Genomic DNA, 27560 nt, shown 5'->3' with positions numbered 1-27560 from the left:
TGTCTCCCAGATTGCTGGCCAATATCTCATGGTCAGGCAATGATCCGACCCATGTAGAGTTTTTCAGATAGGGAAGACAAATACTTCTAAATACGGATGTATCAAAATGAAACTGACACTTTTTTTTTCCAATAGACAACAGTACAATGGCATTTACCTTACACAAGACCACTGATTTGAGCACTATATATTTCAAATTACAAGGTTAAAACATCACTTTTAGTGAAAATAACAAAAAAAATGATAAATACAGTTGTGCTCAAAAGTTTACATACCCCAGCAGAATTTTTGCTTTTTGGTCTTTTTTCTGAGAATATGAATGATAACATCAAAACTTTTTCTCCACTCATGGTTAGCTTTTATTGTCAAACTACTGTGTTTTCTCTTTTTAAATCATAATGACAACCCAAAACATTCAAATGACCCTGATCAAAAGTTCACATACCCTGGTGATTTTGGCCTGATAACATGCACAGAAGTTGACACAAATTGGTTTGAATGGCTACTAAAGGTAACATCCTCACCTGTGACTTGTTTGCTTGTAATCAGTGTGTGTGAATAAAATCTGTGTTTTTGGGATCCAGACAGACTCTTGGATCTTTCATCCAGCCACTGACATTTCTGGATTGTGAATCATGGGGAAAGCAAAAGAATTGTTAATGGATTTATGGGAAAAGGTAGTTGAACTGCATAAAACAGGAAAGGGATACTAAAAGATATCCAAGGAATTGATAGTGCCAGTCAGCAGCGTTCAAACTGTGATAAGCAAATGGAAAATCAGGGGCTCTGTAAAAACAAAACCACGGTCAGGTAGACCAACAAAAATGTCATCCACAACTGCCAGGAAAATTGTTCAGGTTGCAAAGAAAAACCCACAAATAGCATGAGCTGAAATACAGGACTCTCTGAAAACTAGCTATGTGGCTGTTTCAAGATACACAATAAAGAGGCACTTGAAGAAAAATGGGCTGCATGGTCGAGTCACCAGAAGAAAGCCATTACTGCACAAATGCCACAAAGTATCTTGATTACAGTACGCAAAACAGCACAGAGACAAGCCTCAAAACTTCTGGAACAAGGTAATTTGGAGAGCTGAGACCAAAGTTGAACTTTTTTGGCCACAACCATAAACGTTACATTTGGAGAGAGGTCATGTTAGGGGTCGACTTCCCACCTCTGCACAGGGGGAATCTCGGGCCATCTCCGCTGCGGTCTCCCATTCTTCTCCTGCCGTAGTTGAGCCTGCTCAGCGGAGACGTCGGTCCCAGCGTCTCGCTCAGTCTGACTCTGTACAGAGAGTTACTGCTGCTTTTCCTGCTTCTGCCATTGGAGTCAGTGCTGGGCAGCGGCGAGCAGACGCTTCTGGGACTAAGTCCTGCTTTTCTCGTTCTGAGCATGCCCAGAGTAAGATCTCTCAGTGGAGATCGGGGGTCACATGATCAGACACTGCAGCTAAGGCCATTGGTCCTTCAGGAAGGTCCTGTAGGTGCTCACGCTCTGTGGCAGCCTCTCATTGGTCCTTCTAGGAAGGTCCTGTACGTGCTGCAACTATTTAAGGCTCGCATGGCCACACGGCCATGCGCTAGTATTGTTCTATGTTGTACTTTGCGCCAGTGTGGTCACGTATGATAGTGTTCAGGGACCCGGCTGAAATAAGCCACTAGAATGCTGGCACCTCCGGCGAGGAGTTTGTGTGTTTGAGTATTCAGGGACCTGGCTGAAATAAGCCCCTAGAATGCTGGCACCTCCGGCGAGGAGTTTTGTGTGCATGCATGACCACTAACTGCTCTCGTTTGGGTAGTTAGCCTGTGCCACTGTGAAGGTTAACAGGGCGCAGTGCTTTGAGTTCATGGCTACTCTGTGAAGTAACAGAGGTAGCTCATACCGCTATCTAGTTCCGCCATTTGCTAGCAGCAGGTTCTCCTGCACGGTGGACCCCGGGCTGCAAACGCATATATTATAATAAAGTCTCTATATTCATTTGGTGCGTTCCGCTAGCCGTAACAGGTCAACAAGGTCTATGATGAAAGGATCACCATTCCTACTGTAAAGCATGGAGGTGGATTGCTGATGTTTTGCAGATGTGTGAGCTACAAAGGCACAGGAAACTTGGTCAAAGTTGAAAGAAAGATGAATGCAGCAAGTTATCAGCAAATACTGGAGGCAAATTTGGACTCATCAGCCCAGAAGCTGCACATGGGATGTATTTGGACGTTCCAACATGACAATGATCCAAAACACAAGGCCAAGTCAACCTGTCATTGGCTACAGCAGAACAAAGTGAAGGTTCTGGAGTGGCCATCTCATTCTCCTGACTTCAATATCATTGAGCCACTCTGGGGAGATCTCAAACACGCAGTTCATGCTAGACAGCCCAGGAATTTACAGGAACTGGAGGCTTTTTGTCAAGAAGATTGTGCAGCTTCACCATCTGAGAAAATAAAGAACCTCATCCACAACTACCACAAAAGACGTCAAGCTGTCATTGATGTTGGGAGGGCAATACACGGTTTTAAGAAATGAGGTATGTGAATTTTTGATCAGGGTCATTTGGATGTTTTGGGTTGTCATTAGGATTTAAAAAGGGAAAATATAGTGTTTGGGTGAAGCCATTTATTGTCATACTACTAACCATGAGTGGAGAAAAAGTTTTGATGTTATCATTCATATGCTCTGAAAAAAGGCCAAGTAAGCAAAAATTCTGCCGGGGTATGTAAACTTTTGAGCACAACTGTATATAAGTAATAAAAACAGATATACCCGGCCAACAGAATTGCTTTTCTGGAAGTGACAGAAGGAGTATAGGATTGCCCTGTTAAGATGCTAGTGTCTCCCTACTTTGCCGCAGAGGTTGGCACCCTATTCCTGTGCAGATGGGGTCCCTACTTGCCTTCGGTTACCTTATCTAGCCCTATCAGGCATAATAGGAAAGGGAGAGAAAGTGTCAGTGTAGATAGACAGCAAAAATTAAGCACAATGATAAGGTTTGTAGTATATTTGGGCAGTTAGTATTGAAGATATGAAGCTCCTCAATACTCAAGTTGAAAAACTGATCTTTTACGTAATATACTGCATTCATGCTATGCCATCATACTATCAAACCACAATAGGGTGCGTATACAATGTTAGGTAATGTAGGGATTACTATGTAGTCAACAGGGCCAAGCAACCCCTATACATATGTATAAAATTGTAGCTTTGAAAAATAGCAAGCACCAAATAAGTATACTAGTGTGCAATTGCGGAGGTCAATACCCTTCTACATAAATGATTAAACACAGTTGCGCCTATTCCCGACACATTAATGTGCTTAATTGCAAGCAGTCCAGACACCCCCCTAAAAACACCCTTGGTATGCATTCAGACATCTAATGGCCTATTACCATCCAAGCATGTATTTCTCTACGTATTTCCCAGGGGTGCCATCTGTGCAGGTATGGGGTGCCAACCTCCGTGGCAATGTAGGGAGAGACTATCATCTTAATAGGGTAATCCTATACTCCCTCTCTCACTTCCTGAGAAGCAATACTTTTAGCCTGGTATAATTGTTTTTATTACTGATATATTCCAATTTTTTAGTTATTTTCATTAAAAGTGATGTTTTAACCTTGTTATTTGTGACATATTGTGCTCAAGTCAGTGATCCTGTAGTTTTGATAAAATCACAGTTTTATCAGCAGGAGATTATCACTAGAAAACTAGTCAACCTGTTGCAATGTAGTCCTCCATATTAATGAGCTCCGTATAACCCTGCCCACACCACTGATTGGCAGCTTTCTGTGTACACTTTGTATAGGCAGATATCCAATCAGTAATGTGGGTGGGGTTATACAGAGCTCAGCATTCAGAGAACTGGTAGATCTGCCGCAGAGAAAACAGAGATTATATCAAAATGAAAGCATGCAGCCCAGTAAGTGACACATCGCTGGAATCTGGGTTTCTGTATTTAAGTTATGCTTTTCTCAAATGGGGTAGCAAAAACCTGGTGACAGATTCCCTTTATTTAAGTACTGATAAGAAATCATGTTTTTCCTTTATGGAGTTCTTCTCTAATTAGAAGTGACGGAGCTAGGATATGCCATAATCGCCTGATCAGTAGCAGTTGGAAACCCAGAGCACTACCAATCCTCAGAATGTAGCTGTATTGCAGTTTCTTGCACACTAAATAGATAAGAATACCACTCCTTAAAACATGACCTGTTGAATAATGCGTATTTTATTGTAGATTGTAAGCTCTCACGAGCAGGGTCGTCTTATTTTGCTTTATTGCTGTATTGTTAACATTGTTACCTATGACTGTTGTGTTTGAAACTGTTAAACTGTAAAGCGCTGCGGAATATGTTGGCGCTATATAAATAAAGATTATTATTATTATTATTATTATTTTATTATTTTCAAAAATTCTGTAAAACTAATCCCTACATTTAGATACTGATACCTCATTTTGGATATGGCCCTATAATTTGTCCTGCAATGTTTTAGGTGATATTTTCAGCTCTGATGAAAGCATCACTTTGTGGTTGTAATATTGTGAGAATAGCACAGCATCTTGGCATTTGAGCATGTATATTCAGCACTGACCTTGTCTTACAGCCAGAGTGGTCGTATAGACCAAGAATAGAAGGATGTAGTTCAGAAAACTCTGAAAGAGAGGAGTGTTGGCGTGAAAATCCTCCGATAGGTATTTACTCGTGAGTCTGATGCCACACAGAAGCAGAGATAACACCTGGCCCAGGGCTATGGACAACAGCATTTCCCTGTGAAAAAAAGCATAAGAAATCATTGTAAAATGATTACCATCAATGCTTATCAATACTGACAGAGCTCAGCACAATAACAGTACATAACATTGTAAAATGTGAATTTCTGTAACAACAATATTCAACCGGGTGTCATTATCAGTGTAAAGATCCAAGCTGTGAATTACTTGTTTCATGTGTTTTACCTTGGAGGAGCAGAGGGGTATGTTCACACATTGCATAATTGAAGCTTTTTTTTTGCAGTGTTGGTAGGAAAAGCGCTATGTATGATATACGCATTTTTATTGCTTTTTTACGTGGTGAAAAGTGTTGCAAAAACGCTAAAAGAATTGACATGCCCTTCTTGCCAAAGTGCCGCAGAGCTCGAAATACATGGAAAAAGAAGCAGCTTGTGCATGAAATTTCAGGAATCTCATTGGTTATGCTACTGTAAGCCTGTGTGCCCATGTTGCGTTTTTATGCGTTTCCGCCGCGTTTTTGCCTCAGCGGAAACGCTTAAAAAACACTTAAAAACGCATTCCCATGCAATCCTATAGGATTCCGCAGTTGCTGTGCCCATGCTGTGGATTTTCCCGCAGCAGAATCGCATAGTGGTAAAATCCGCAGCATGTTCATTATTTCTGCGGAATCGCGGCTATTCCGCCGCCATAGGATTGCATTGAAACGCTCACTTTACGCATGTGGCTTCATATGCGGATTGTACTCGGGTCTGGAGGAGAGGAGACTCTTCTTCAGGCCCTGGGATACATATTCCTGTAAAAAATAAAGAATAAAAATAAAAAATAGGGATATACTTACCTTCTGATGGCCCCCGGAATCCTCCCGCCTCTCAGCAGTTCCGTTCCCAGGGATGCATCGCACGACTCACCTGAGATGACGCAACCATGACGTCACAAAGGTCCTTCGCGCAAAGCATCCCTGGGAACAGAAAATACCAGGAGCGCCACTGAGGAGATCGGGGGCCGTCGGAAGGTGAGAATAATCATTTTTTTTTATTATTATTTTTAACACATCTTTTTACTATTGATGCTGCATAGGCAGCACCAATAGTAAAAAGTTGGTCACACTTGTCAAGCGCTATGCTGTCATTCACTTTTCCAAGCGATGCTTCAAATAGCTTGTAAAGCACAATCATTCTGCAAGCTCAAAAATGCTTCCAAACGCTTGTTTTGCGGGAAAATGCATGCAAATTCCGCATGCATTTTACCGGCGGCAGAGAGTTGCAGAAATGCTGCAAAATTTTCCGCAGGATTTCTGCAATGTGGGCACATAGCCTTAAACACTGCAAAGTTTACACACCAAATACAGTGCGTAAAATGCAAAACAAAAATGCAACCCCCACCGTTACGTATGAACATGACTTTAAAGTATGTGCAAACGTCTTTTTTTTAGGAATCTTTTTCTCAAAAATAAAAAATAAATGTAGCTAAAAAGTCACTCAAATGTTTTTATTTTCATTCAGGCTTTGTAAAATGCCAGATGGGAAAAAAAAGTTCATGTCACTTCTTCCAAACTAAGCACTGTCAATTTGAAAACGCTTAACAAACTCTTAAAGGCTATGTGCACATTGCAATTCTGTTCATAAGTTCAGGCTTTGTTGGAGAAATAAAAGTGGGTGCCACTTCTTTCAATGGAAAAGTCTGCAAAATACCCTCCAGGAAAAAAAAGTGTAGAAAATCACTTGAAAACCTTCAAAAGCACAAAAAAAATCGAACATAGTTTGATCTCCTGAATCATTGCTTGGTTTCATAAAAAAGACACCTAAGGCCCCCTTCACATGGAAGTGTTTCCGGTATGTGTGGCCTGTTTTTTCTCACCGATACCACTAATACCCATTATGACCTATTGTTGTCTTCAAAGGTCCATGTTTTCACACAGACCGTGTGAACCACATGGAAACGTCCATTTTTTTACGACAGCATGGATGACAAGGACCAATACAAGTCTATTGGTCCATGAAAAAAACAGCACATGGACGGCAAAAGTACAGTCTGTGTGCTGTTCATGTGCTGTTTAAGCTTAACATTGCAAAGTACCGGAGGAGCTTTGTCATTTCATTCTTTATCCATATTGGAAAAACACAGATGGCACACTGATGACTTACTGATCCAAGACACTGATGATAAAGGTACTGTTTTTTCCCGGTACCTATTTTATATGGACGTGTGAAGGAGGCCACGAACAACATGACTAGAAAACGAATCTCCAAGAAGATCTTGACCGGATTTTCCCTGACCCTTTTTGCTTCACTGAATGGTCTCTCCCCAAGTACCCACAGACCCTGGCGAAGCCAGCATGGACCTGCCCCAATGACTGGACTTCTCAGTCTCACGATTCCCGGTCCTTTGCCGCATTTCAGAGTGAAACATATTAAAAATGGCAATAAGATCCCTTCTCCCTAATATTTGTTCGGTGTGATTCGGGCAACACAAATCTCCCGACAATTGCTTTAATTGTCTTTTATGCCTCAACTTCAAGGGTATTACTATGAAGCTGGCGGCAATGACCACAGAGATAAAGCTTTTTATGATAAAAGAATTAGAAATCTGTTTTCCATCCTGAGGCTCGATGGGATTAAAAGTCCAGAAAATAAAGACATTTAACAAAACCTGTATTTTGGAATGAGCTTACAATTTCCAATTTACTGACTTTACTATACCTGATGTTATTACTAATAATTACAGTAACAAACCTGTTATAACTCACATTCCCAATGTACCCACAGTGATATATGGAATAACAACGTTGGCAACGTTTCACTAGCAGATGAATACAAATGATATGTTAAGCTCTATTCGCAGTCTGTAATTTTCTCATTAGTGTTTTGTATTCTTTGTGAGACTGCAATTTTCTGTCATTGAAATAAACACATTTTAGAACAATTAAAACTTTTCTAACATTAGAGAAACAAAAATGGAACAATATCTACATTAGCAACCTCAATCAAGTACTGAGTGCCCCTCTCCGTCATGCAAAGGTCCGGTAAGACGCTTTTCAGTGGATGAACCATGAATAAAAAGTATATCTGAATTGTGCCTAAACGCTTCACATTGTCAATATGAATTTGCTAAATTGGTGTTACACAAAAATATTGAAGTCTTTAATACCATTATATATTTTGGTGTATATATTTATGTATTTTGGTGTATATTCTTTATTACTCCATACACCACTAAGCACATTAACTATGGCGTGACGTCTAAGCCATATATGCAGTTAGGTCCAGAAATATTTGGACAGTGACCAAACCTTCATGATCTGGACTCTGCATACCACTATTTGTTATTTAAAATGAAACAACTGAGATAAGATTGAAGTGTAGACACATAGACTTTCAGATTAATTAAAAGGTTTGAGAAAAAATATCCTGTGAAATGTTTAGGAATTGCCAACCATTTTTCTACAAAGCCTGATCATTTCAGGGGCTCAAAACTAATTGTAAGACTTAATTTACCATAAATAAAATCTTCATTTTTAATACTTTGTAGACAATTCTTTGCAGGCAATGACTGCCTGAAGTCTGGAAGCCATAACGCTAGGGTTTCTCCTTTGAGATGCCATGGCAGGCATTTACTACCACTGACTTCAGTTGTTGCTTGTTTGTGGGTATTTCTGCCTTAAGTTTTGTCTTGAGCATATGAAATGCAAGTTCGATGGGCTTGAGATCTGGTGATTGACTAGTTCAATATTCAATTTCTTTGCTTTCAAAGACTCCTGGATTGCTTTTGCAATATGTTTTGGGCAATTGTCCATCTGTCCTGTGAAGCTCCATCCTACATTTGGTTGAATCTGAGCACAAAGTATAGCTCTGTACACTTCAGAATTCATCCAGCTGCTTCTGTGTTCAGTCACATGATCCATAAACACTAGTGACCCAGTGCCATTGGAAGCAATACATGCCCATGCCATGACAGTGCTTCCACCACATTTTACAGGTGATGTAGTGTGCTTTGGCTCATGAGCCATTTCAAACCTTCTGCATACTTTCTTTTTCCCATCATTCTGCTACAGGTTGATCTAAGTTTTATTCTGTCCAATGAATACTTTTCCAGAACTGGGATTTTTTTTGGCAAAGTCTAATCTGGCCTTTCTATTTTTAAGGCTAATAATGGTTTGCACCTTATGGTGAACTTGCTGTATGTCCTGTATGTACTCTCATGAAGTCTTCTCTTTATGGTAAACTTAGAGTCATAAACACCTACTTCCTGGAGAGTGTTCTTCACTTGGGTATATGTTGTGAAGGGGCTTTTCTTCACCATCGAAAAGATTCTGGTATCATCCACCACTGTTGTCTTCTGTGGACATCCAGGGAGTTCCCAAGCTCACCAGTGTGCTAATTTGTTGCTGAATGTACAAAATTGTTGATTTTGCTACTACTAACATTTCTGCTATTTCTCTGCTGGATTTCTTCTTTTTTTAGCCTAATGGTATCCTGTTTTTCTTTCATTGAGAGTTCCTTTGACTGCATGAGGTGGGTTCACAGCAACAGCTTCCAAATGCAAATGCAACACCTGGAATCAGCTCCAGACCTTTAACAAACTTAATTTAAGAGAAATAGCCAATTCAGCCCATTGAAGAGCTTTTGAGATAATTGTCCAATTACCTTTGTCCCTTTAACCCCTTAATGACCGCCGATACGCCTTTTAACGGTGAAAGTTCAGGGTACTTTTGCCTCAGCGATGCTTTTTAACGGTGCTGAGAAATAAGTATATAGCGCCCTCAAAGTCAGAATTTCTCTGGGGTCTCGGCTACTGGGGGTAGCAAATTGGCTCCGTCACTAAGGGGTTAAAAAGAGGCAGCTACATATTAAAGAGATGTAATTCCTAACAGTTCTCTCACTGACAAACAGTGATTGTTTTATTTAATCAAAAGACAATATGCTAAAATGTGTGTATACCAAAAAAGAGAACATAGAGTTAATATATGATTTATCGATTATCAAATTAGAAATATATCAAAATAAAATTACTACAATTCATGACGCTGCAGTTCAGCAGTGATATGCATGGGGTTCTCCTCATGGGTCTTACAGACTCCACTAAACTAGGACGCTTATACGTACCAGCTCTAGGTGACTTCAACACTAGATATCACAATATTTATTACCGGTCTTATGTACCTTTTCTGTATTGCAGAGCTATGCACTTTAATCACCTGGTGACATTTTTTCAAACTCTTTATGGTTGGTTGAAGGGAATCTGTCAGCAGGATTTCACAACCCAAACTACTTATGTATGTATATATATATATATGTATATGTATGTATATTTACTATATATATATATTTATATTTATTGATATACAAATGAGGCTGTAGATCTGATGGCTCTGTTACTCCAGCTCTATTCCCACAGCTCTGTCTCTTCCAGTTTGACAGCTGACTGTCAGTCAAGCAGGATGAAGCGGTGCTAGGTGGAGAATAAAGACTTCAGACCTTCAGCCTCATTTGCATAACAATTAAAACACTGTTTTTTCAATAATGGAGGAATGGACTAACCATGTAAAGTTATTGATGAACTTGTCTTTGAAAAAGCTACATGTCCACATACAATTGCAATGAGCTATAAAAAAAATAAATATTTTATTATTCCTGGAAGCCTCAGGCTTTTAGTCATAAAGGCACAGCTGGCACGGCTTCAGTCACTACTCAGGTCATAGACAGCAGGGGCTGTAACCATGCCCCAGCACTGACTGACAGCCAGCTCTACAGTGCATTAGTGCTGAGTCAGTTGTCAGTCACACACGGTTACAGCTTACTGTATACTGAGCAGTGACTGAAGCCGCGCCGGCCATGTCTCTGATAAATCAGCCCAAAGTTGCTGGGAGGAATAAAGTTAATTTTCTCCCAGTAGCCGGGTTTTCAGTGCAGATGCCAGGCAGCTTCAGAACATTATTAACCTGCAGATTAACCCCATATCTACAGGTTAATAACATTTTTTCACATGAAAGGTTCCCTTTAATATAAAATAAATTGAAAAATTGCTTGTATTTACTAGCACTATCAGACAATACCCATTAATGAGGATGAGAATAACCCTTTAGCTATCTGTTGGGGTATGTTTTTGCCTTTTTGTATTTTTATAATTGGTGTATCAATATGTATCCAATGAATTGGTATATTGGCTTAATATTCTGCTTTACTGGTGTGCATATTTTTGTGTATTGTCTATTTCTTTAATATGCACCAGTATGTTCAGTGCATGTGTAGCACTCAATACCTTTCAATACTCTTTGCAGCTGTGTCCAACATATTTGCCTGTGCTGTGGACATTTATAATTTTATTAATTATAAATATATAAGACAAGCGGTAAACAGGACAGAGGCTCCCTTGTGTCTCGTGCACCCCTGCACCTCTATATACGACTCACACCATGTCTCAAGGTAATAGCCTTATGTAATCTTTATGTCTTCTAACAGGCTTAGTCTAGTTATATTGGCATCTGGCTATGCTCTATTGTAGCTAATATAGCTCAAATTGTTAGGACCCAGAGACACCGTGATCTGTATGGTTTTGTCCTGCTCATCTGCAGGTATTGCTAATTTCACAGCAGTCCTAAGAGCACACAGGTCTGGCAGATATTATGGATCGCCCCCAGGCGCAGGGCAATGGGGTACTCGGCACGGGTCCCTCGGTCTCGGTTCTGGGGATGTCACGGTGGCCCGACCCGGTCCGTGGCCCTTCTGAGGGCGCCCAATTAAAGGTGTAAGTTTGTACGGTGTTCGTGACGCCACCTGTGGTATTCGGTCAGGGTGACCGACGCTGCTGGGGGTCCGCTGGGGTGATGGAATGGCAGCCAGATGGTATACCTTCCCACAGGTGAAGTTTGTTCCCAGGGCTTCCCAAAGTGGGTGGATGATGATAGTGGTCGTTGTAAGGCGCGATGAATAACGAGGACACAAAGGTTGCAGTCTCTTTACCTTTTACTGAAAACTTCAGCGTCCGCAGTCCAGAGTACCGCTCACAGGGCTGGCTGAGTCCGGCTGGTCCGAAGGCACATCCAGAGTCCCCTTAGCCAGGAGGAAATCAGTAGCCTTCCTACTAGCGCCTGTGTGTTGTAGTACCTCCCTGCTGAGCACCACGGGAAATTCCTCACAACCTTTGTAGATGTTTCTGATGTTCTCTCTCTCTCTGCCCCCCAGATGATATGGATAGGACAACCCGTATGACGGGGTAGGCCTGGAGTTAATTTATAGGGACCCTAGAGACGCCCCTCTACCACAATTGCCTCCGTGTCTCCTTAGGCATTTAGGTTGGGCATATACAACCAAATCCCATCCAGTTCATTACAGGGACAAAGAAGAGATCCCACAAAAAATATAAAATCAATATTTTTTATTTAGTCACATGTGACAATATAAAAACCACAATAAAAAGCAAAATACCGTCTAGAGGACGCCAGGTATACATAAAGAAAAATTCCCCACACAAAGTAATCACATATAAAGAAAGTCCCAAACAATAGTAAGTCCCAGAGAACATGCCCTATCAGTAGCCTAAAGAGCCTGTGTTATAATTAACATACAGACCAATATCTGCAGACGCTACCTCTTTATATTAAAGAGTACTATAAGGCCTGGAACATGTTGGACTATAACATGGTAAATTCTAGATTTTTTAGATTTTTAGTATTTACCTATAGCGTGGATGGTCCTGGCGTCCCCTCACCCCGACGCGCGTTTCGCCGCCAGCTTCTTCCGGGGGCCGGACGCCGGAAGAAGCTGGCGGCGAAACGCGCGTCGGGGTGAGGGGACGCCAGGACCATCCACGCTATAGGTAAATACTAAAAATCTAAAAAATCTAGAATTTACCATGTTGTAGTCCAACATGTTCCAGGCCTTATAGTACTCTTTAATATAGAGAGGTAGCGTCTGCAGATATTGGTCTGTATGTTAATTATAACACAGGCTCTTTAGGCTACTGATAGGGCATGTTCTCTGGGACTTACTATTGTTTGGGACTTTCTTTATATGTGATTACTTTGTGTGGGAAATTTTTCTTTATGTATACCTGGCGTCCTCTAGACGGTATTTTGCTTTTTATTGTGGTTTTTATATTGTCACATGTGACTAAATAAAAAATATTGATTTTATATTTTTTGTGGGATCTCTTCTTTGTCCCTGTAATGAACTGGATGGGATTTGGTTGTATAGTTATTTGAAGTGCCCCCTTTAATTTTTCAGGACTTTAGTTGATTTATTTAGGTTGGGCAGCCAACTTGGAATTGACTGTCCTGCCATTGTCTAGAGTAATGCGTAGAGTCAGTACTCCCTCGGTGTTCCGGCCACCGGCTATGCGCCTCGGAAGGAGGCTGCCGATCTCGGGGCAGGACTCCTCCCGGTATAATCTCCTTGTGCTATGACTTCGGTTCTCACTCTCCACAATATACTTCACTTCGTGTCCTTTCTTAGGATGCTGCCGCAATGTTGTGCAAGCGCAGCTCCGTTACGTTCTATCTCTTGCTAGGCCTCTGTCAGGATCCCACCCCTGACAGGACCTCTCTGGGTCAAACCCAGGCTGCTTCTCCCTCGATGTTATCTGGTCGAAGCCCAGTCTGCTTCTCTCTCTCTAACTTCCTATCCAACCCACCAGTTTTACCCGTGTGTGAGGAGTGCCCTAGTCGATAGAAGCTTTGCTCCCCCTGGTGGACTGGAGTGTAAAGTGTAGTGTGTGACTGTGGTACCTGGCAAGGTGAACTCCTTTAGTACCATCAGACGTAACATCACTCCCCCTGGTGGAAGAGCGACATTACTGCAACGACCAGGACTCTGGGGCACTGCATTACATGCATAGTTATTATTTTTTTTGTATCATGGTCAGGTGTGGGTATCCACAGTGAGACAAGTGTTTCTTTTGCTGGTGCATCATTATTATATTTTTGTTCCATCTATGTTATTGTGTTATGATCAGCTCTTTTAGCTGTCACCTATGTCCTGTTTACCGCTTGTCTTATATATTTATAATTAATAAAATTGATACTGATTAATATAAAAATCCTCTTATTTCTTTTCCTTGGATTTTGGGCTATTACCAATGTCTTCAGTATGATCTGTAGAATTGGCCATTTTACATCAGAAGATCCTTGGTTTTTCTTTTTGGTTTTTCTTGTCTAGGCCCAGCGGTATTCCCACCTGGCCATATGGACTTATTTTTAGGTTTAAAACTTATATACATAAGAAGAAATGAGCTTTCCGTGTTCTTCAATACAATACAGAGACACAATCCCGATGGTTATAGACAGCATCACAGTTGGTGAAATACAGTTTATGGTAGAATTGCAGGTTGAGTCGAGGGTCTCAATCCTTCACCAATGTGCAACACTTAATGCCGTTTTTTTAGCAGTGATCACTATACTTCAGCTACACCTTTTTTGAATCACATAAGGATGCGCCTCCGGCTGTCACCTTACTAACGTGCCCTGCCTTGCTGACCCTGTCTCTTTGACCACAGTTTCCAAGGTCTGACAATAGTTAGACATTCCCAGGAGGATCTTGCTGTAGATCCCCAACTTACCAGCTTAAAGCAGAACACTGCCGCCGCCACTGGAATTCTCTTGCTCTGGCTCTCTGTTCCTGATCTCTTCACAAACACACACCCCGGTGATGATCACCTTTCTCTCAGGGTGTCTTTTCTTAACTTTCTGTTACTCACTACTAACTACAAAAACAGGAACTAAGGGTACTGTCACACAGTGCAATTTTGAACGCTACAACGGTACGATCCGTGACGTTCTAGCGATATCGTTACGATATCGCAGTGTCTGACACGCAGCAGCGATCAGGGACCCTGCTGAGAATCGTACGTCGTAGCAGATCGTTTGAAACTTTCTTTCGTCGCTGGATCTCCCGCTGTCATCGCTGGATCGTTGTGTGTGACAGCGATCCAGCGATGTGTTCGCTTGTAACCAGGGTAAACATCGGGTAACTAAGCGCAGGGCCGCGCTTAGTAACCCGATGTTTACCGTGGTTACCAGCGTAAAAGTTAAAAAAAACAAACCGTACATGCTCACCATCTGATGTCCGTCAGGTCCCTTGCAGTCTGCTTCCCGCTCTGACTGTGAGCGCCGGCCGGAAAGTGAGAGCAGATCACAGCGGTGACGTCACCGCTGCGCTCTGCTCTCAGTGTACGGCCGGCACTGTCAGAGCAGGAAGCAGACTGCAAGGGACCTGAGGGACATCAGATGGTGAGTATGTACGGTTTGTTTTTTTTTACTTTTACGCTGTAACCACGGTAAACATCGGGTTACTAAGCGCGGCCCTGCGCTTAGTAACCCGATGTTTACCCTGGTTACCAGCGAACCTCGGCATCGCTCCAGCGCCGTGATTGCAAAGTGTGACCGCAGTCTACGACGCTGGAGCGATAGTCATACGATGCTGCGACGTCACGGATCGTGCCGTCGTAGCGATCGTAATTGCACGGTGTGACGGTACCCTAACTCACAGGTCCCCATTACTTCTCCCTAGATATGGGCCGGCCCTACAGTTAACCTTGTCACGACTGACTAGCAGGAACTGCAGCCTCAAGGAGGATAATACATATAATTCAATACATTTTCATACATTTAAAATAACGGCTATCCAGAGGAGTGCAATGTCATCCTCTCCACCCTAACACATAATTTATGGGTGAATGATAGGTGAGCTACAAACATGTGCATGAGTGTATAATTCAAAAAAAGTTTTAAAAAATCAAAATCACAAAAAAAATGTAAATGGTCATGTTTACAAAGTCTAACATGATATAGTTTTTAGAACGCAATAATCATCACATCACCAAGACCAATCAAGTTTCCCATTCACTGACAACAATCAGAGATCTGTTCATACAGTAGACAAAGTATATTTGAAAATGGAAGAACCTTCATTATAAAATGGACAAGATTTATTTGCGTGAGAAAACATTTTCAAGCACGCAGGGATAATTTGCATTGTTTTGAGATATGTGGCAGCTATTCACAGTATGTGGTTTGCATAATGCAAGTATGGAGAAACTGCAGAAAGTCTGCTGCGCTAGGCTATAGAGTAAGCAGAAAAGAAATGAACAACAACTACAAAGAACAGTACATCAGGTCACATCTATACATAGATATTCACGGGGGACACAAAGCAGTGAAGTTAGCATTACAATAAATTATAAATGAGAGGTTCCTAGGAACACATACTTTTAGCATAGTGAGGAGGGAGCGCTTTTGCAGTAAATATCTGTCAAATTGTGACAGTACTACTGCGGCTTCAAACAATCCTGGAAATTTGTATTTAAATTAATATTTTAATATTTTTCCTGCCAGCCCCTGTGTATTTCACGGAGGACACAATGAGAGAGCTGTGTGGACAGTGCTGTGCCAGTGAAGGTTGAATTTATTGCCACATGTCCAGAAAGAGAAAAATTGCTCTCTTCACTTCTTATTTCTGTCCGCTATCAAGAACGATTGCCAGAGCCTTAATTTATCCGTGGATTCAGACGTGAGCAGAAATTTCCATCTTTCCTTCTTCCTGATTGGTAAATTATTTTCCCGATGTAAAAGCCACTATTTGGTAAAAACTCTTAATACAATGTTCCCCAATCTGTGGTTTTTGGGCTTTCTCTATGGCATCCCTGCTGTTGACAGATCTATAAACTATAAGTAGCACCAGAGATGTGCTGACATTGCAAGAAGTTGGTGATAGGGTCAAAACTAGAGATGAGTCAAACTGCCAAAATTTATCTTCAGCAGAATTGGTCAAAAACATCCAGGAAATTTGATTCATATGGAATAAATTTGGTATTTATCACGTCCGCCTTGGAGTGGTTAAAAAAAAATCACGCCTCTTCTGATTGCCTCTTCTCATTTCTGTCTATTATCTTCCATCTCCTTCCTTTCAGGCATCTGGCAATGCCATTCTTATAGGGCGCGATGGACGATGTCAATGATGTGCATCGTGCCCCATGTAACGGCATAGGAATGAGTATAGACTAGTGGTACCAGAGGAGTGCAAAGAAGAAGATAGAAAATGTAAGAGCTGATCAAAGGGCCATCAGCAGCAGGAGAGGTATGGGGAGGGAAGAAGAGAGGTGAGTATAACCTTTTTTAACCATTTCCAAGCCCTCAGAATCCCAAAAATTAACGCTAGGCCACAATTTTGCTAGAATTCACATGAAATAAAATACAAAATATTAACATTTTTGAGAATCTAAATTTTTAAGGAAGTTCGTAATGAAGTCGATTTGCTCATCTCTGCTGAAAACGGTCCAAAACCAGGATACCCTACTTGAGCACCTATCTCACACATTACGAGTGCCGTAGTGCTCCATTTCAACATCTGCTGAAAACGGTGTCACGGGCAGTTAACAATATATTTTAATAGGATTTTTCACATTTATTATTCCTTGTGTCTCAGTGCCATTTGTCATATTAAAAAGTGGCATACGGCCCACACAGATGGAGGACCGCTGCTCTAGTATGTAGGCTGAGGATAGGGTCCCAATATATTTGGCGCTTTTGCTTTAAACCAGTGAAAAGGAATTGTTGCACTATTACGTTTAGCTGACATTGAAGATTGATAGTGCAGAGGATCAGACATGCAAAAAAATAGGCAAATGGTGAGAAATAACTCTCAGTGGAATCTACTAGAAAAATGCCTTGAAGCATATCCCACCTTTTGTAATAGAGTCCTGTTAATATACTTTTAGGAAACTAATTGGACATTTGATAACTTCGCAGTAACGAACAGTAGTGTTATTATGAAGGCACATTGCCGCCCGGCTCCTATAAAGTGGTCTATGTGGAATTCATTGGACGTACACATGACATTTGACTGCTCAAACAGTCAAGCCGTAGTCACTTAGTTATTGCTGGCAGGCAGTGTGAGGCTAACTAAAGGCTTCTTGGCAAATATTATCAGGACTACAGAATAAATGAAGGTGAAGTCAAAATGTACAATTATGTTAGGAATCATATCCTTGTGTATCTATGGCATACTGGAAAGAAAAAAAAGGAATTAACCTTTGAAAAATAACCTGGCAGTGTTCCATATAATGTAATTCTCATTTCATGATCACATCTGAAATAAAAAAAATTGGAAGGAATGTGTTGAATAGTTAAATGGGTTCATTAATAATTAATATGTAGAATATTATTTAGTGGTTTATGACACCAAATGTGGAGGAATTAGTCAGTTTTTGTGAAATTATCCCTTAAAATTGAATGTCATATTGTGAGATGATACTATGTAGAGATATTATGCTGCACGGTCACCAAACAGACTCCATAGTATATAGCATAACCACGTAGTATATAACACAGCCACGTAGTATATAACACAGTCCATGTAGCATATAACACAGCCCACGTAGTATATAGCACAGCCACGTAGTATATAGCATAGCCACAGAGCATTTAACACAGCCCACGTAGTATATAGCACAGCTACGTAGTATATAGCACAGCCACATAGTATATAGCACAGCCACATAGTATATAGCACCGCCACGTAGTATATAGCACAGCCACGTAGTATATAGCACAGCCACGTAGTATATAGAACAGTCGCATAGTATATAACACAGCCCACTGCCTGGCACACAGTGAGTGTGCGATGAAGGTCAGGACGAGTTGTACTTTTGGACGACACCATTGGTTTTACCATGTCGTGTACTAGAAAATGGGAAAAAAATTCCAAGTGCGGTGAAATTGCAAAAAAAAGTCCAATCCCACACTTGTTTTTGGTTTGGGTTTTTTACTAGGTTCACTAAATGCTAAAACTGACCTACTATTATGGTTCTCCAGGTCATTACAAGTTCATAGACACCAAACATTTCTAGTTTCTTTTTTTATCTAAGTGGTGAAAAAAAAATTCCAAACTTTGTTAAAAAAAATAATTATGCCATTTTCTAACACCTGTAGCGTCTCCATTTTTCGTGATCTCGGGTTGGCGAGGGCTTATTTTTTGCATGCCGAGCTGACATTTTTAATTATACCATTTTGGTGTAGAGATGATCTTTTGATCACCTGTTATTGCATTTCAATGCAATGTCACGGCGACAAAAAAACGTAATTTTGTCGTTTTGACTTTTTTTCTCGCTACTCCGTTTGGCAATCAGGTTAATCCTTTTTTATTGATAGATCGGGCGATTCTGAACACGGCGATACCAAATATGTGTATGTTTGATTTTATTTTTATTGTTTTATTTTGAATGGGTCTAAAAGGGGGTGATTTGAACTTTTATATATTTTTTATTTTTTTATAGTTTAAAAAACCTTTTTTTACTTTTGGCATGCTTTAATAGTCTCCATGGGAGACTAGAAGCTGCCACAACCCAATCGGCTTTGTTACATAGAGGCGATGATCAGATCGCCCTATATAGCAGATTTACTCACTTACTATGAGCGCTGACCACTGGGTGGCGCTCACAGCAAGCCAGCACTGACAACCATAGATGTCTCCAGGAGACCTAAGGTTGTCATGCCAACACACCAGTGACCTGCGATCACGTGACGGGGCTCACCGGTGTGCATATTTCCGGCGTCTTTTAAATGCCGCTGTCAGAGTTTGACAGCGGCATTTAACTGGTTAATAGCGGCAGGTGGATCGCGATTCGACCCGTGGCTATTGCGGCACATGTCAGCTGTTCAAAACAGTTGACATGTCCCCGGAAAGATGTGGGCTCACCGCCGAAGCCCACATCAAAGGGAGGGATGTCGGAAAGGGGTTAAACTATGTTCAGAGTTTGACCAGAGGGTGATTTGCCTGATTGACCTAATTCTCTTGGATGATAGAATACACAGTTGTGTGACTCTAGCCTTAGACATGTGCAGTGACATTAATTAAAATGATTGTCCAGGGATCAAATCTAAAACCCAGAAATTTTGAGTAAATGTATAAAAAAAAACTGAAAACGTAACTTGAATATAATTGGCGCCGACATACTAAACCCATTTAAACTATACTTGTTCTGTTTAGAAATTTTCCTCAACTTTTCCTTACTCACCAGCGAGAGCTTGATAAATAACCACAGCATCTATAACTGTTCACATTACCAACATAGGAATTAAGAGGATCCAAGTCCTATTTATCTATGAGTGTCTGCAGCACTTGAAATGCTTGTTTGTAGTGAGATGTTGTTTTGAAATTAGTAACAGCAAAGACTTTGATGAAGATTATGGTGTTAGAATACTGGTTCTTTTGTATCACTGTAATTGATAAAGAATGCTACCTAGTTGTGAACGTCTTTGATTTGTTTCTGTCTAGATCCTCATTTTCAAATCCAGTTCACCCTATATTCTAGATCAATGAACATTTAAATTGCTAAAAATGCATTTAAGAATTGATGTCTTCATATTTAGGTTATTTTTAGGGATATTTTCATATATTATAGTAATTAATATTATTTTTAATATTGCACTCACAACCATAACCACATGATATGTCATACTTGTTTGTTAGATGTTAGGTCCCACCTTCAGAAGAATTTGGAAGCACTCTGGTTTTATTAGCCAGGCATTGCTTGACCGTCTTTAAAAACTTTTTCTTTAAAAACTGTTCCTTCCTGGCAAAGGGAGGGTGTCATGAAATTGGCCCAGGCCTTTGACAGTGTACCCCGCCTCTCAGGGCCGGACTGGGACTAAAATTCAGCCCTGGCATTTGAAGTTACACAGGCCCACTTGTCACATGGTGACTGTATAATATCTTTGTACACTTGTAGGCAGGGCCGGTTTTAGGCAAAGTGGGGCCCTAGGCAAAGTTTAAAATGGGTCCCCAAATGCTAACATATTGCACATCACACAGAAGCCTTTCTGTTGTATTTACGTGCGCAGAGTTCAGGCCGCTAAACGAGTTTGATCGACAATACTGAAGTTGTTCAACGCTTGTTTCCCGGCCTCTTTCCACCAGCTGAGGAATAATGATGAGACAGAACGATCACTAATAGATCACCATACAGTATCATGTTTTCAGCAGCACATCTACAGTTTACACTGGCAATGTGCTGCTGACAACAAGGCTTTTTGTTCCAGCAAAAACAATCCGAATATGCAGCATTTTACTTGTTTAGTAAAATACACCCCATAGTCCTCCATATATTATAATGTGCTCCATAGTCCTCCATATAGTATAATACACTCCCTATAGTCCTCCATATATTAAAATACACTGCTCAGTCCTCCACATAGTATAATACACTCCTCATAGTCCTCCATATAGCATAATACAATCCTCATAGTCCTCCATATAGCATAATACAATCCTCATAGTGCTCCATATAGTATAATGCACCGCCACAGTCATCCATGTAGTACAATTCACTTCCCATAGTATAATGCACCCCATAGTTCTTCATATAGTATAACGTATTCCCCATAGTCCTCGATACAGTATAATGCAGCCCACATATAGTATAATGCAGCCACCCCAGAGTATAATGCAGCCACCCCAGAGTATAATGCAGCCACCCCAGAGTATAATGCAGCCACCCCACAGAGTATAATGCAGCCACCCCAGAGTATGTAACCCCCATAGAATATAATACAGCCCACCTCCCCATAATATATAATGTAGCCCCCCATAGAATATAATGCAGCCCCCCATAGTATATAACGCAGCCTCCCCCATAGAATATAATATACCCCCACAATAGTATATAACACAGCCACATAGTACATAACATGGCCTCCCCCATAGAATATAATATACTCCCCATAGTATATAGCAAAGCCCGCATATTATATAGCACAAACCGCATAGTATACAGCACAGCCTGCATACTATAGCACAGCTCGCGTAGTAGATAACACAGCCCACACAGCAGTATTCAGCACAGACCACACAGTAGTATACAGCACATACCACACAGTAGTATACAGCACAGCCCACGTAGAAGTATACAGCACAGTCCACACAGTAGTATACAGCACAGCCCACAGAGTAATATATACAGCACAGCCCACAAAGTAATATATACAGCACAGCCCACAAAGTAATATATACAGTACAGCCCACAGAGAACTATATACAGCACAGCCCACAGAGAACTATATACAGCACAGCCCACAGAGAACTATATAAAGCACAGCCCAGAGTACTATATACAGCACAGCCCAGAGTACTATATAAAGCACAGCCCAGAGAGTACTATATACAGCACAGCCCAGAGAGTACTATATACAGCACAGCCCAGAGAGTACTATATACAGCACAGCCCACAGAGTACTATATACAGCACAGCCCACAGAGTACTATATACAGCACAGCCCACAGAGTACTATACACAGCACAGTCCACAGAGTACTATATACAGCACAGCCCACAGAGTACTATATACAGCACAGCCCACAGAGTACTATATACAGCACAGCCCACAGAGTACTATATACAGCACAGCCCACAGAGTACTATATACAGCACAGCCCACAGAGAACTATATACAGCACACAGTAGTATACAGCACAGAGCACAGCCCACAGAGAACTATATACAGCCCACAGTAGTATACAGCAGAGCACAGCCCACAGAGAACTATATACAGCACAGAGCACAGCCCACAGAGAACTATATACAGCCCACAGTAGTATACAGCACAGAGCACAGCCCACAGAGAACTATATACAGCCCACAGCAGTATACAGCACAGAGCACAGCCCACAGAGAACTATATACAGCCCACAGCAGTATACAGCACAGAGCACAGCCCACAGAGAACTATATACAGCCCACAGTAGTATACAGCACAGAGCACAGCCACAGAGAGCTACATACAGCCCACAGTAGTATACAGCACAGAGCACAGCCCACAGAGAACTATATACAGCACAGAGCACAGCCCACAGAGAACTATATACAGCCCACAGTAGCATACAGCACAGAGCACAGCCCACAGATAACTATATACAGCCCACAGTAGTATACAGCACAGAGCACAGCCCACAGAGAGCTATATACAGCCCACAGTAGTATACAGCACAGAGCACAGCCCACAGAGAACTATATACAGCCCACAGCAGTATAACAGCACAGAGCACAGCCCACAGAGAACTATATACAGCCCACAGCAGTATACAGCACAGAGCACAGCCCACAGAGAACTATATATAGCACAGAGCACACAGTAGTATACAGCACAGAGCACAGCCCACAGAGAGCTATATACAGCCCACAGCAGTATACAGCACAGAGCACAGCCCACAGAGAACTATATACAGCCCACAGCAGTATACAGCACAGAGCACAGCTCACAGAGAACTATATATAGCACAGAGCACACAGTAGTATACAGCACAGAGCACAGCCCACAGAGAGCTATATACAGCCCACAGCAGTATACAGCACAGAGCACAGCCCACAGAGAACTATATACAGCCCACAGTAGTATACAGCACAGAGCACAGCCCACAGAGAGCTATATACAGCCCACAGTAGTATACAGCACAGAGCACAGCCCACAGAGAACTATATACAGCCCACAGCAGTATACAGCACAGAGCACAGCCCACAGAGAACTATATACAGCCCACAGCAGTATACAGCACAGAGCACAGCCCACAGAGAACTATATATAGCACAGAGCACACAGTAGTATACAGCACAGAGCACAGCCCACAGAGAGCTATATACAGCCCACAGCAGTATACAGCACAGAGCACAGCCCACAGAGAACTATATACAGCCCACAGTAGTATACAGCACAGAGCACAGCCCACAGAGAACTATATACAGCCCACAGTAGTATACAGCACAGAGCACAGCCCACAGAGAACTATATACAGCCCACAGCAGTATACAGCACAGAGCACAGCCCACAGAGAACTATATACAGCCCACAGTAGTATACAGCACAGAGCACAGCCCACAGAGAACTATATACAGCCCACAGCAGTATACAGCACAGAGCACAGCCCACAGAGAACAATATACAGCCCACAGCAGTATACAGCACAGAGCACAGCCCACAGAGAACTATATACAGCCCACAGCAGTATACAGCACAGAGCACAGCCCACAGAGAACTATATATAGCACAGAGCACACAGTAGTATACAGCACAGAGCACAGCCCACAGAGAGCTATATACAGCCCACAGCAGTATACAGCACAGAGCACAGCCCACAGAGAACTATATACAGCCCACAGTAGTATACAGCACAGAGCACAGCCCACAGAGAGCTATATACAGCCCACAGCAGTATACAGCACAGAGCACAGCCCACAGAGAACTATATACAGCCCACAGCAGTATACAGCACAGAGCACAGCCCACAGAGAGCTATATACAGCCCACATCTCTTCTCTTCCTCCCCTCACCTCCTCCGAGAATGGCCCCACAGTCCAGAAAAAAAAAAAACTCTCCTCACCTCTCCTCGTGCCCAGCGTTGCTTCCTGGTTCCTGCTCCTGTCTCAGCAGCTGAAGTCTGCCCGGGACACAGCAGGTGCGCGATGATATGACGTCATCGCGCACCCGCAGTGTCAGAGGCAGAGCGGGGAATGATGGGAGAGGAGCGTCTGTGGACGCTCTCTCCTCCATCATTGCATTCAACTGTACCGGCGTCTATACGCCGGTATAGTTGAATGCGACGGCGGGGGCGGCGGATTGAGCGGCCCACCACTGGCACCGGCCCTTCTGGCATTTGCCAGAAGTGCCCTATGGCCAGTCCGGCCCTGCCGCCTCTGCTGTACCTGGTGTGTGTCTCTCTTGCCTCTCCTCTTTGGTTGGGTAAGGAAGCTTGCCTCTCGCTGCTAGCGTTGTCTGATGGGAATGCTTTCAACAAATTTTCCACAATGACCTTCTGATATAGCACCATTTTAGTAGACCTCTCCACCTCAGGAAGTAGAGATGCAAGGTTCTCCTTTTAGTGTGGGTCTAGCAGGGTGTACAACCAGTACTCTTTTTTTGGCCAAGAAGAATGTAACATGAGGGTCACGGGAAAGGCAGCGGTATATAAAGTCGTCCAGAAGTGCCAAGCTCCCTACAGCCTACTACAGCTACCTTGTCTCCACCATGATGGCTACTCTCCATCTTCTCCTCCATCTCTTCCTCCTCATTCCCATGTAGGAGAGACGGGGCAAAGCTTGTGTGGGTACTAGCCTATGTTGCACTAGCAACCAGCTCCTTTTCCTCCTCTATCTCCTCAGCCTCCACCTCCTCATTGTTACCCAATCCACGCTGAGCAGATGAGATGAGGCTGTGCTGGGTAGTATCTCCCTGTCTCATGTCTTCCTGTATCTCCAACTGGTCCGCATGCAAAGGTTCAGCTTTAATTGTGAGCAGCAACTGTTTAAGTAAGCACAGAAGCACGATCATTGCGTGAGTATGGCGTCATCACCACTCACCATGTTTGTGGAGTCCTCAAATTCTTGCAGAACTGCACAAATATCAAACATCCATACCCACTCTTGTGTTAAAGCTGGTATTCCACAACTGGCCTCTGCTGCTCACAAAGCCTTGCCGGCATGTGCAGTGTCGAGTTCTAGTGCGTGGTCACGTCACACACCAGTTGATGAGCTGCCACTTGCATGCGCTGCTGCAGCACTGCCAGAGCCGTGGCAGCTGTAGCTGCCTTGCGGAAATTGGTGTACCTTGACCAGAGAAGCCCTGGCAAATTCCCTACTAAGTTGGGAATGTGGGCCAAATGCAGGAGTGGTGGGGATGATGTTCCACTTATTGACACCCCAAGTGGTTAAATGTATTTTATATTAATGTATGTTATTTGAAAGTAAAATCTTGGTCTGCAGTCTAGCCTAGACAGGATTAACTGTAACAGCCAGCTCAGATTAGTGAAGGGGAGCTGAGGGTTAGTGCCAAGTTCAGTAACTGTCAAGTTCAGTTAGAGAAAGTTGGTGAAGTGACAGCAAAGGTCACATGCAATAGGTTGCTAGGGACAGTATGAGCCTGTTACCTGAGGCAGTGGATTGCCAAAGAACCCTTCCGTGTGATTCCATCTGTCAGCCTGGGAACCTCAAGATTCAGAAACCGCTGAACTACCAAGTTTAGCATGTGGGCCAAGCATAGACAGGAGATTGGGAAGCACCTAGTACAGGGAAAGAGGCAGTGGTGTCGCCTGCTGGCATCAATCATGGATCCAGGTGTTCAGCCCACTGAGTTGGGTGCTTAGATGACATGTGCCTGATCATGCTGGTTGTGGTTAGGTTCTTAGTGGTTAGGCCCCTGCTGATCTTGATGAGACAAAAGTTGCAGATGACCATTTTCTTGTCTCAGAACTCTCTATAAAAATGTCCCAGACTGGGGAACACCTATCTCCTTGATGGAGAAATTCATGAGTGTTGGTTCTATGTGGAACAGTTGCCCACCTTCTTCCTCTGGTCACCCCACTGCCTCTTCCTGCCTGTTTTGATGATTCTGATCCCTCCCCCTCAGTGCTGCTGGTCTCATGCTGCATGCCAGCTTCCCAGGTTGGGTTAGTGACTTTGTCATCCACCACCTCGTCTTCCACCGCCATACCCTGATCCTCCTGACTTAGTGACATAACAACAACCTGACTTATCAACAACTGTGTCTCATCATATGTTATCTAACTCCTTAGAGAAAATTTGCCGTTCCCCACTGTAATCTTCTTGTGATAATGGCTGCTCCAAGTTTTGTGCATCACTAAACCGCATCTCCTCCTGTCCCCCTTGAATCATGCAGCGTGAGAGGCCACAATCAAGAAACAATGGTGTAAAGAGCTCCTTGGAGAGTCCTATTGAGGGACCACTTGTTTCCTGACACTCAACATGAGGAAGCAGGAAGGAGGCTCACGGTGAGGATTAAGTAATCTTGGCTGTTGGCTGATGAGACTGGATCGTGTTGTAGACTGGGTGGTGCTGGCAAGCATGCTGGAGGCATTTTTTGCTATCCAACTGACCACCTGTTGGCACTGGTGTGGTTTTAGAAGTGGTGTCCCATGCAAAAGTGGGACAGGAAACTATGTGTGGTGGATGGGAGTGTTTCTTGTGCTCCAAGAAAAAAAGGGGTTTGGTACCTTTTCCTGCCAGTTAAAAAAATAATGCTCTCAGTTAAAAAAACAAGATAATCTTGTAGTTATGATACCTTTTGTTAGACATTAAAAGGTATCATAACTATAAGATTATCTTGTGCTCCAGCAACAGGTGTAGTCGCACCTGCCCCACGTCCTCTAGAAACCTAGTTTATTTTTAATAGAAGAAAAAAAATTGGTCACTTGCAGCAGAGAAAGCAATTTTTTTTGCGTTTATTACCACCATAACGTAACACAAAACACATAAAACTGTATGGATAAGTAATTGAATCTATTAAAAAATTTAGAATTTTTTTGGAGTTTTAAATACTATCGTATATGGATGACTAATTCAATAAAGAAAATTTTTGTAACTGTTTTTGTAGTTTTATATACCACCATAATGTAACACTAACCACTTTAAACTGTATGAATGACTAACTTGAATACAGAAAAAATATTTGAATGCTTTTTTTGGAGTTACCATATATACTCGTGTATAAGCCGAGTTTTTCGGCACACTTTTTTTGTGCTTGAAAATGCCCCCCCTCGGCTTATACACTAGTCACGGTAAAGAAAGCTGGCGGGGGAGGGGGGGGGCGGCGGAGCAGCGGGTGCCAGGAGCTGGCGCACACATCAGACTCACCTACCTGCGCATCCTCGGTGTTGGCACTGCATCTTGTTCAGGCCGCCGGCGCCTGCCTGTAGCTCTTCCTGTGCTCAGCGGTCACTTGGTACCGCTCATTAAGGTGATGTATATGGATGCGTCTCCACTCCCATAGGCATGGAGCGCATATTCATTACCTTAATGAGCGGTACCACGTGACCGCTGAGCACAGGAAGAGCTGCAGGCAGGCGCCA

The 27560-nt window shown here is 42.5% G+C and overlaps 1 protein-coding gene and 1 long non-coding RNA gene across 4 annotated transcripts in view; one reads left to right on the top strand and one right to left on the bottom strand.

The window, feature by feature from the left end:
* The window catches only part of SLC35F1 (solute carrier family 35 member F1), a 642523-nt gene that overhangs the window by 334085 nt on the left and 280878 nt on the right, over positions 1 to 27560 (bottom strand). Inside the window, exon 2 of the mRNA XM_077292852.1 lies at positions 4582 to 4757. Within this exon, the coding sequence (XP_077148967.1) occupies positions 4582 to 4757 (176 nt within the window). The remainder of the gene's footprint in view (positions 1 to 4581; positions 4758 to 27560) is intronic.
* LOC143809867 (uncharacterized) overlaps positions 1 to 27560 on the top strand; it is an 88908-nt gene that overhangs the window by 45190 nt on the left and 16158 nt on the right. For all 3 annotated transcript variants that reach the window (XR_013222495.1, XR_013222497.1, XR_013222496.1), the window contains one exon: positions 26372 to 26483. This is a non-coding gene — a long non-coding RNA (uncharacterized LOC143809867). The remainder of the gene's footprint in view (positions 1 to 26371; positions 26484 to 27560) is intronic.

The sequence above is a fragment of the Ranitomeya variabilis genome, chromosome 2 (genome assembly GCF_051348905.1).
Source record: "Ranitomeya variabilis isolate aRanVar5 chromosome 2, aRanVar5.hap1, whole genome shotgun sequence".
NCBI classification, from domain to species: Eukaryota; Metazoa; Chordata; class Amphibia; order Anura; family Dendrobatidae; genus Ranitomeya; species Ranitomeya variabilis.
Note: the sequence above shows the minus strand (reverse complement) of the source record. Positions and strands in the feature narration are given on the sequence as shown.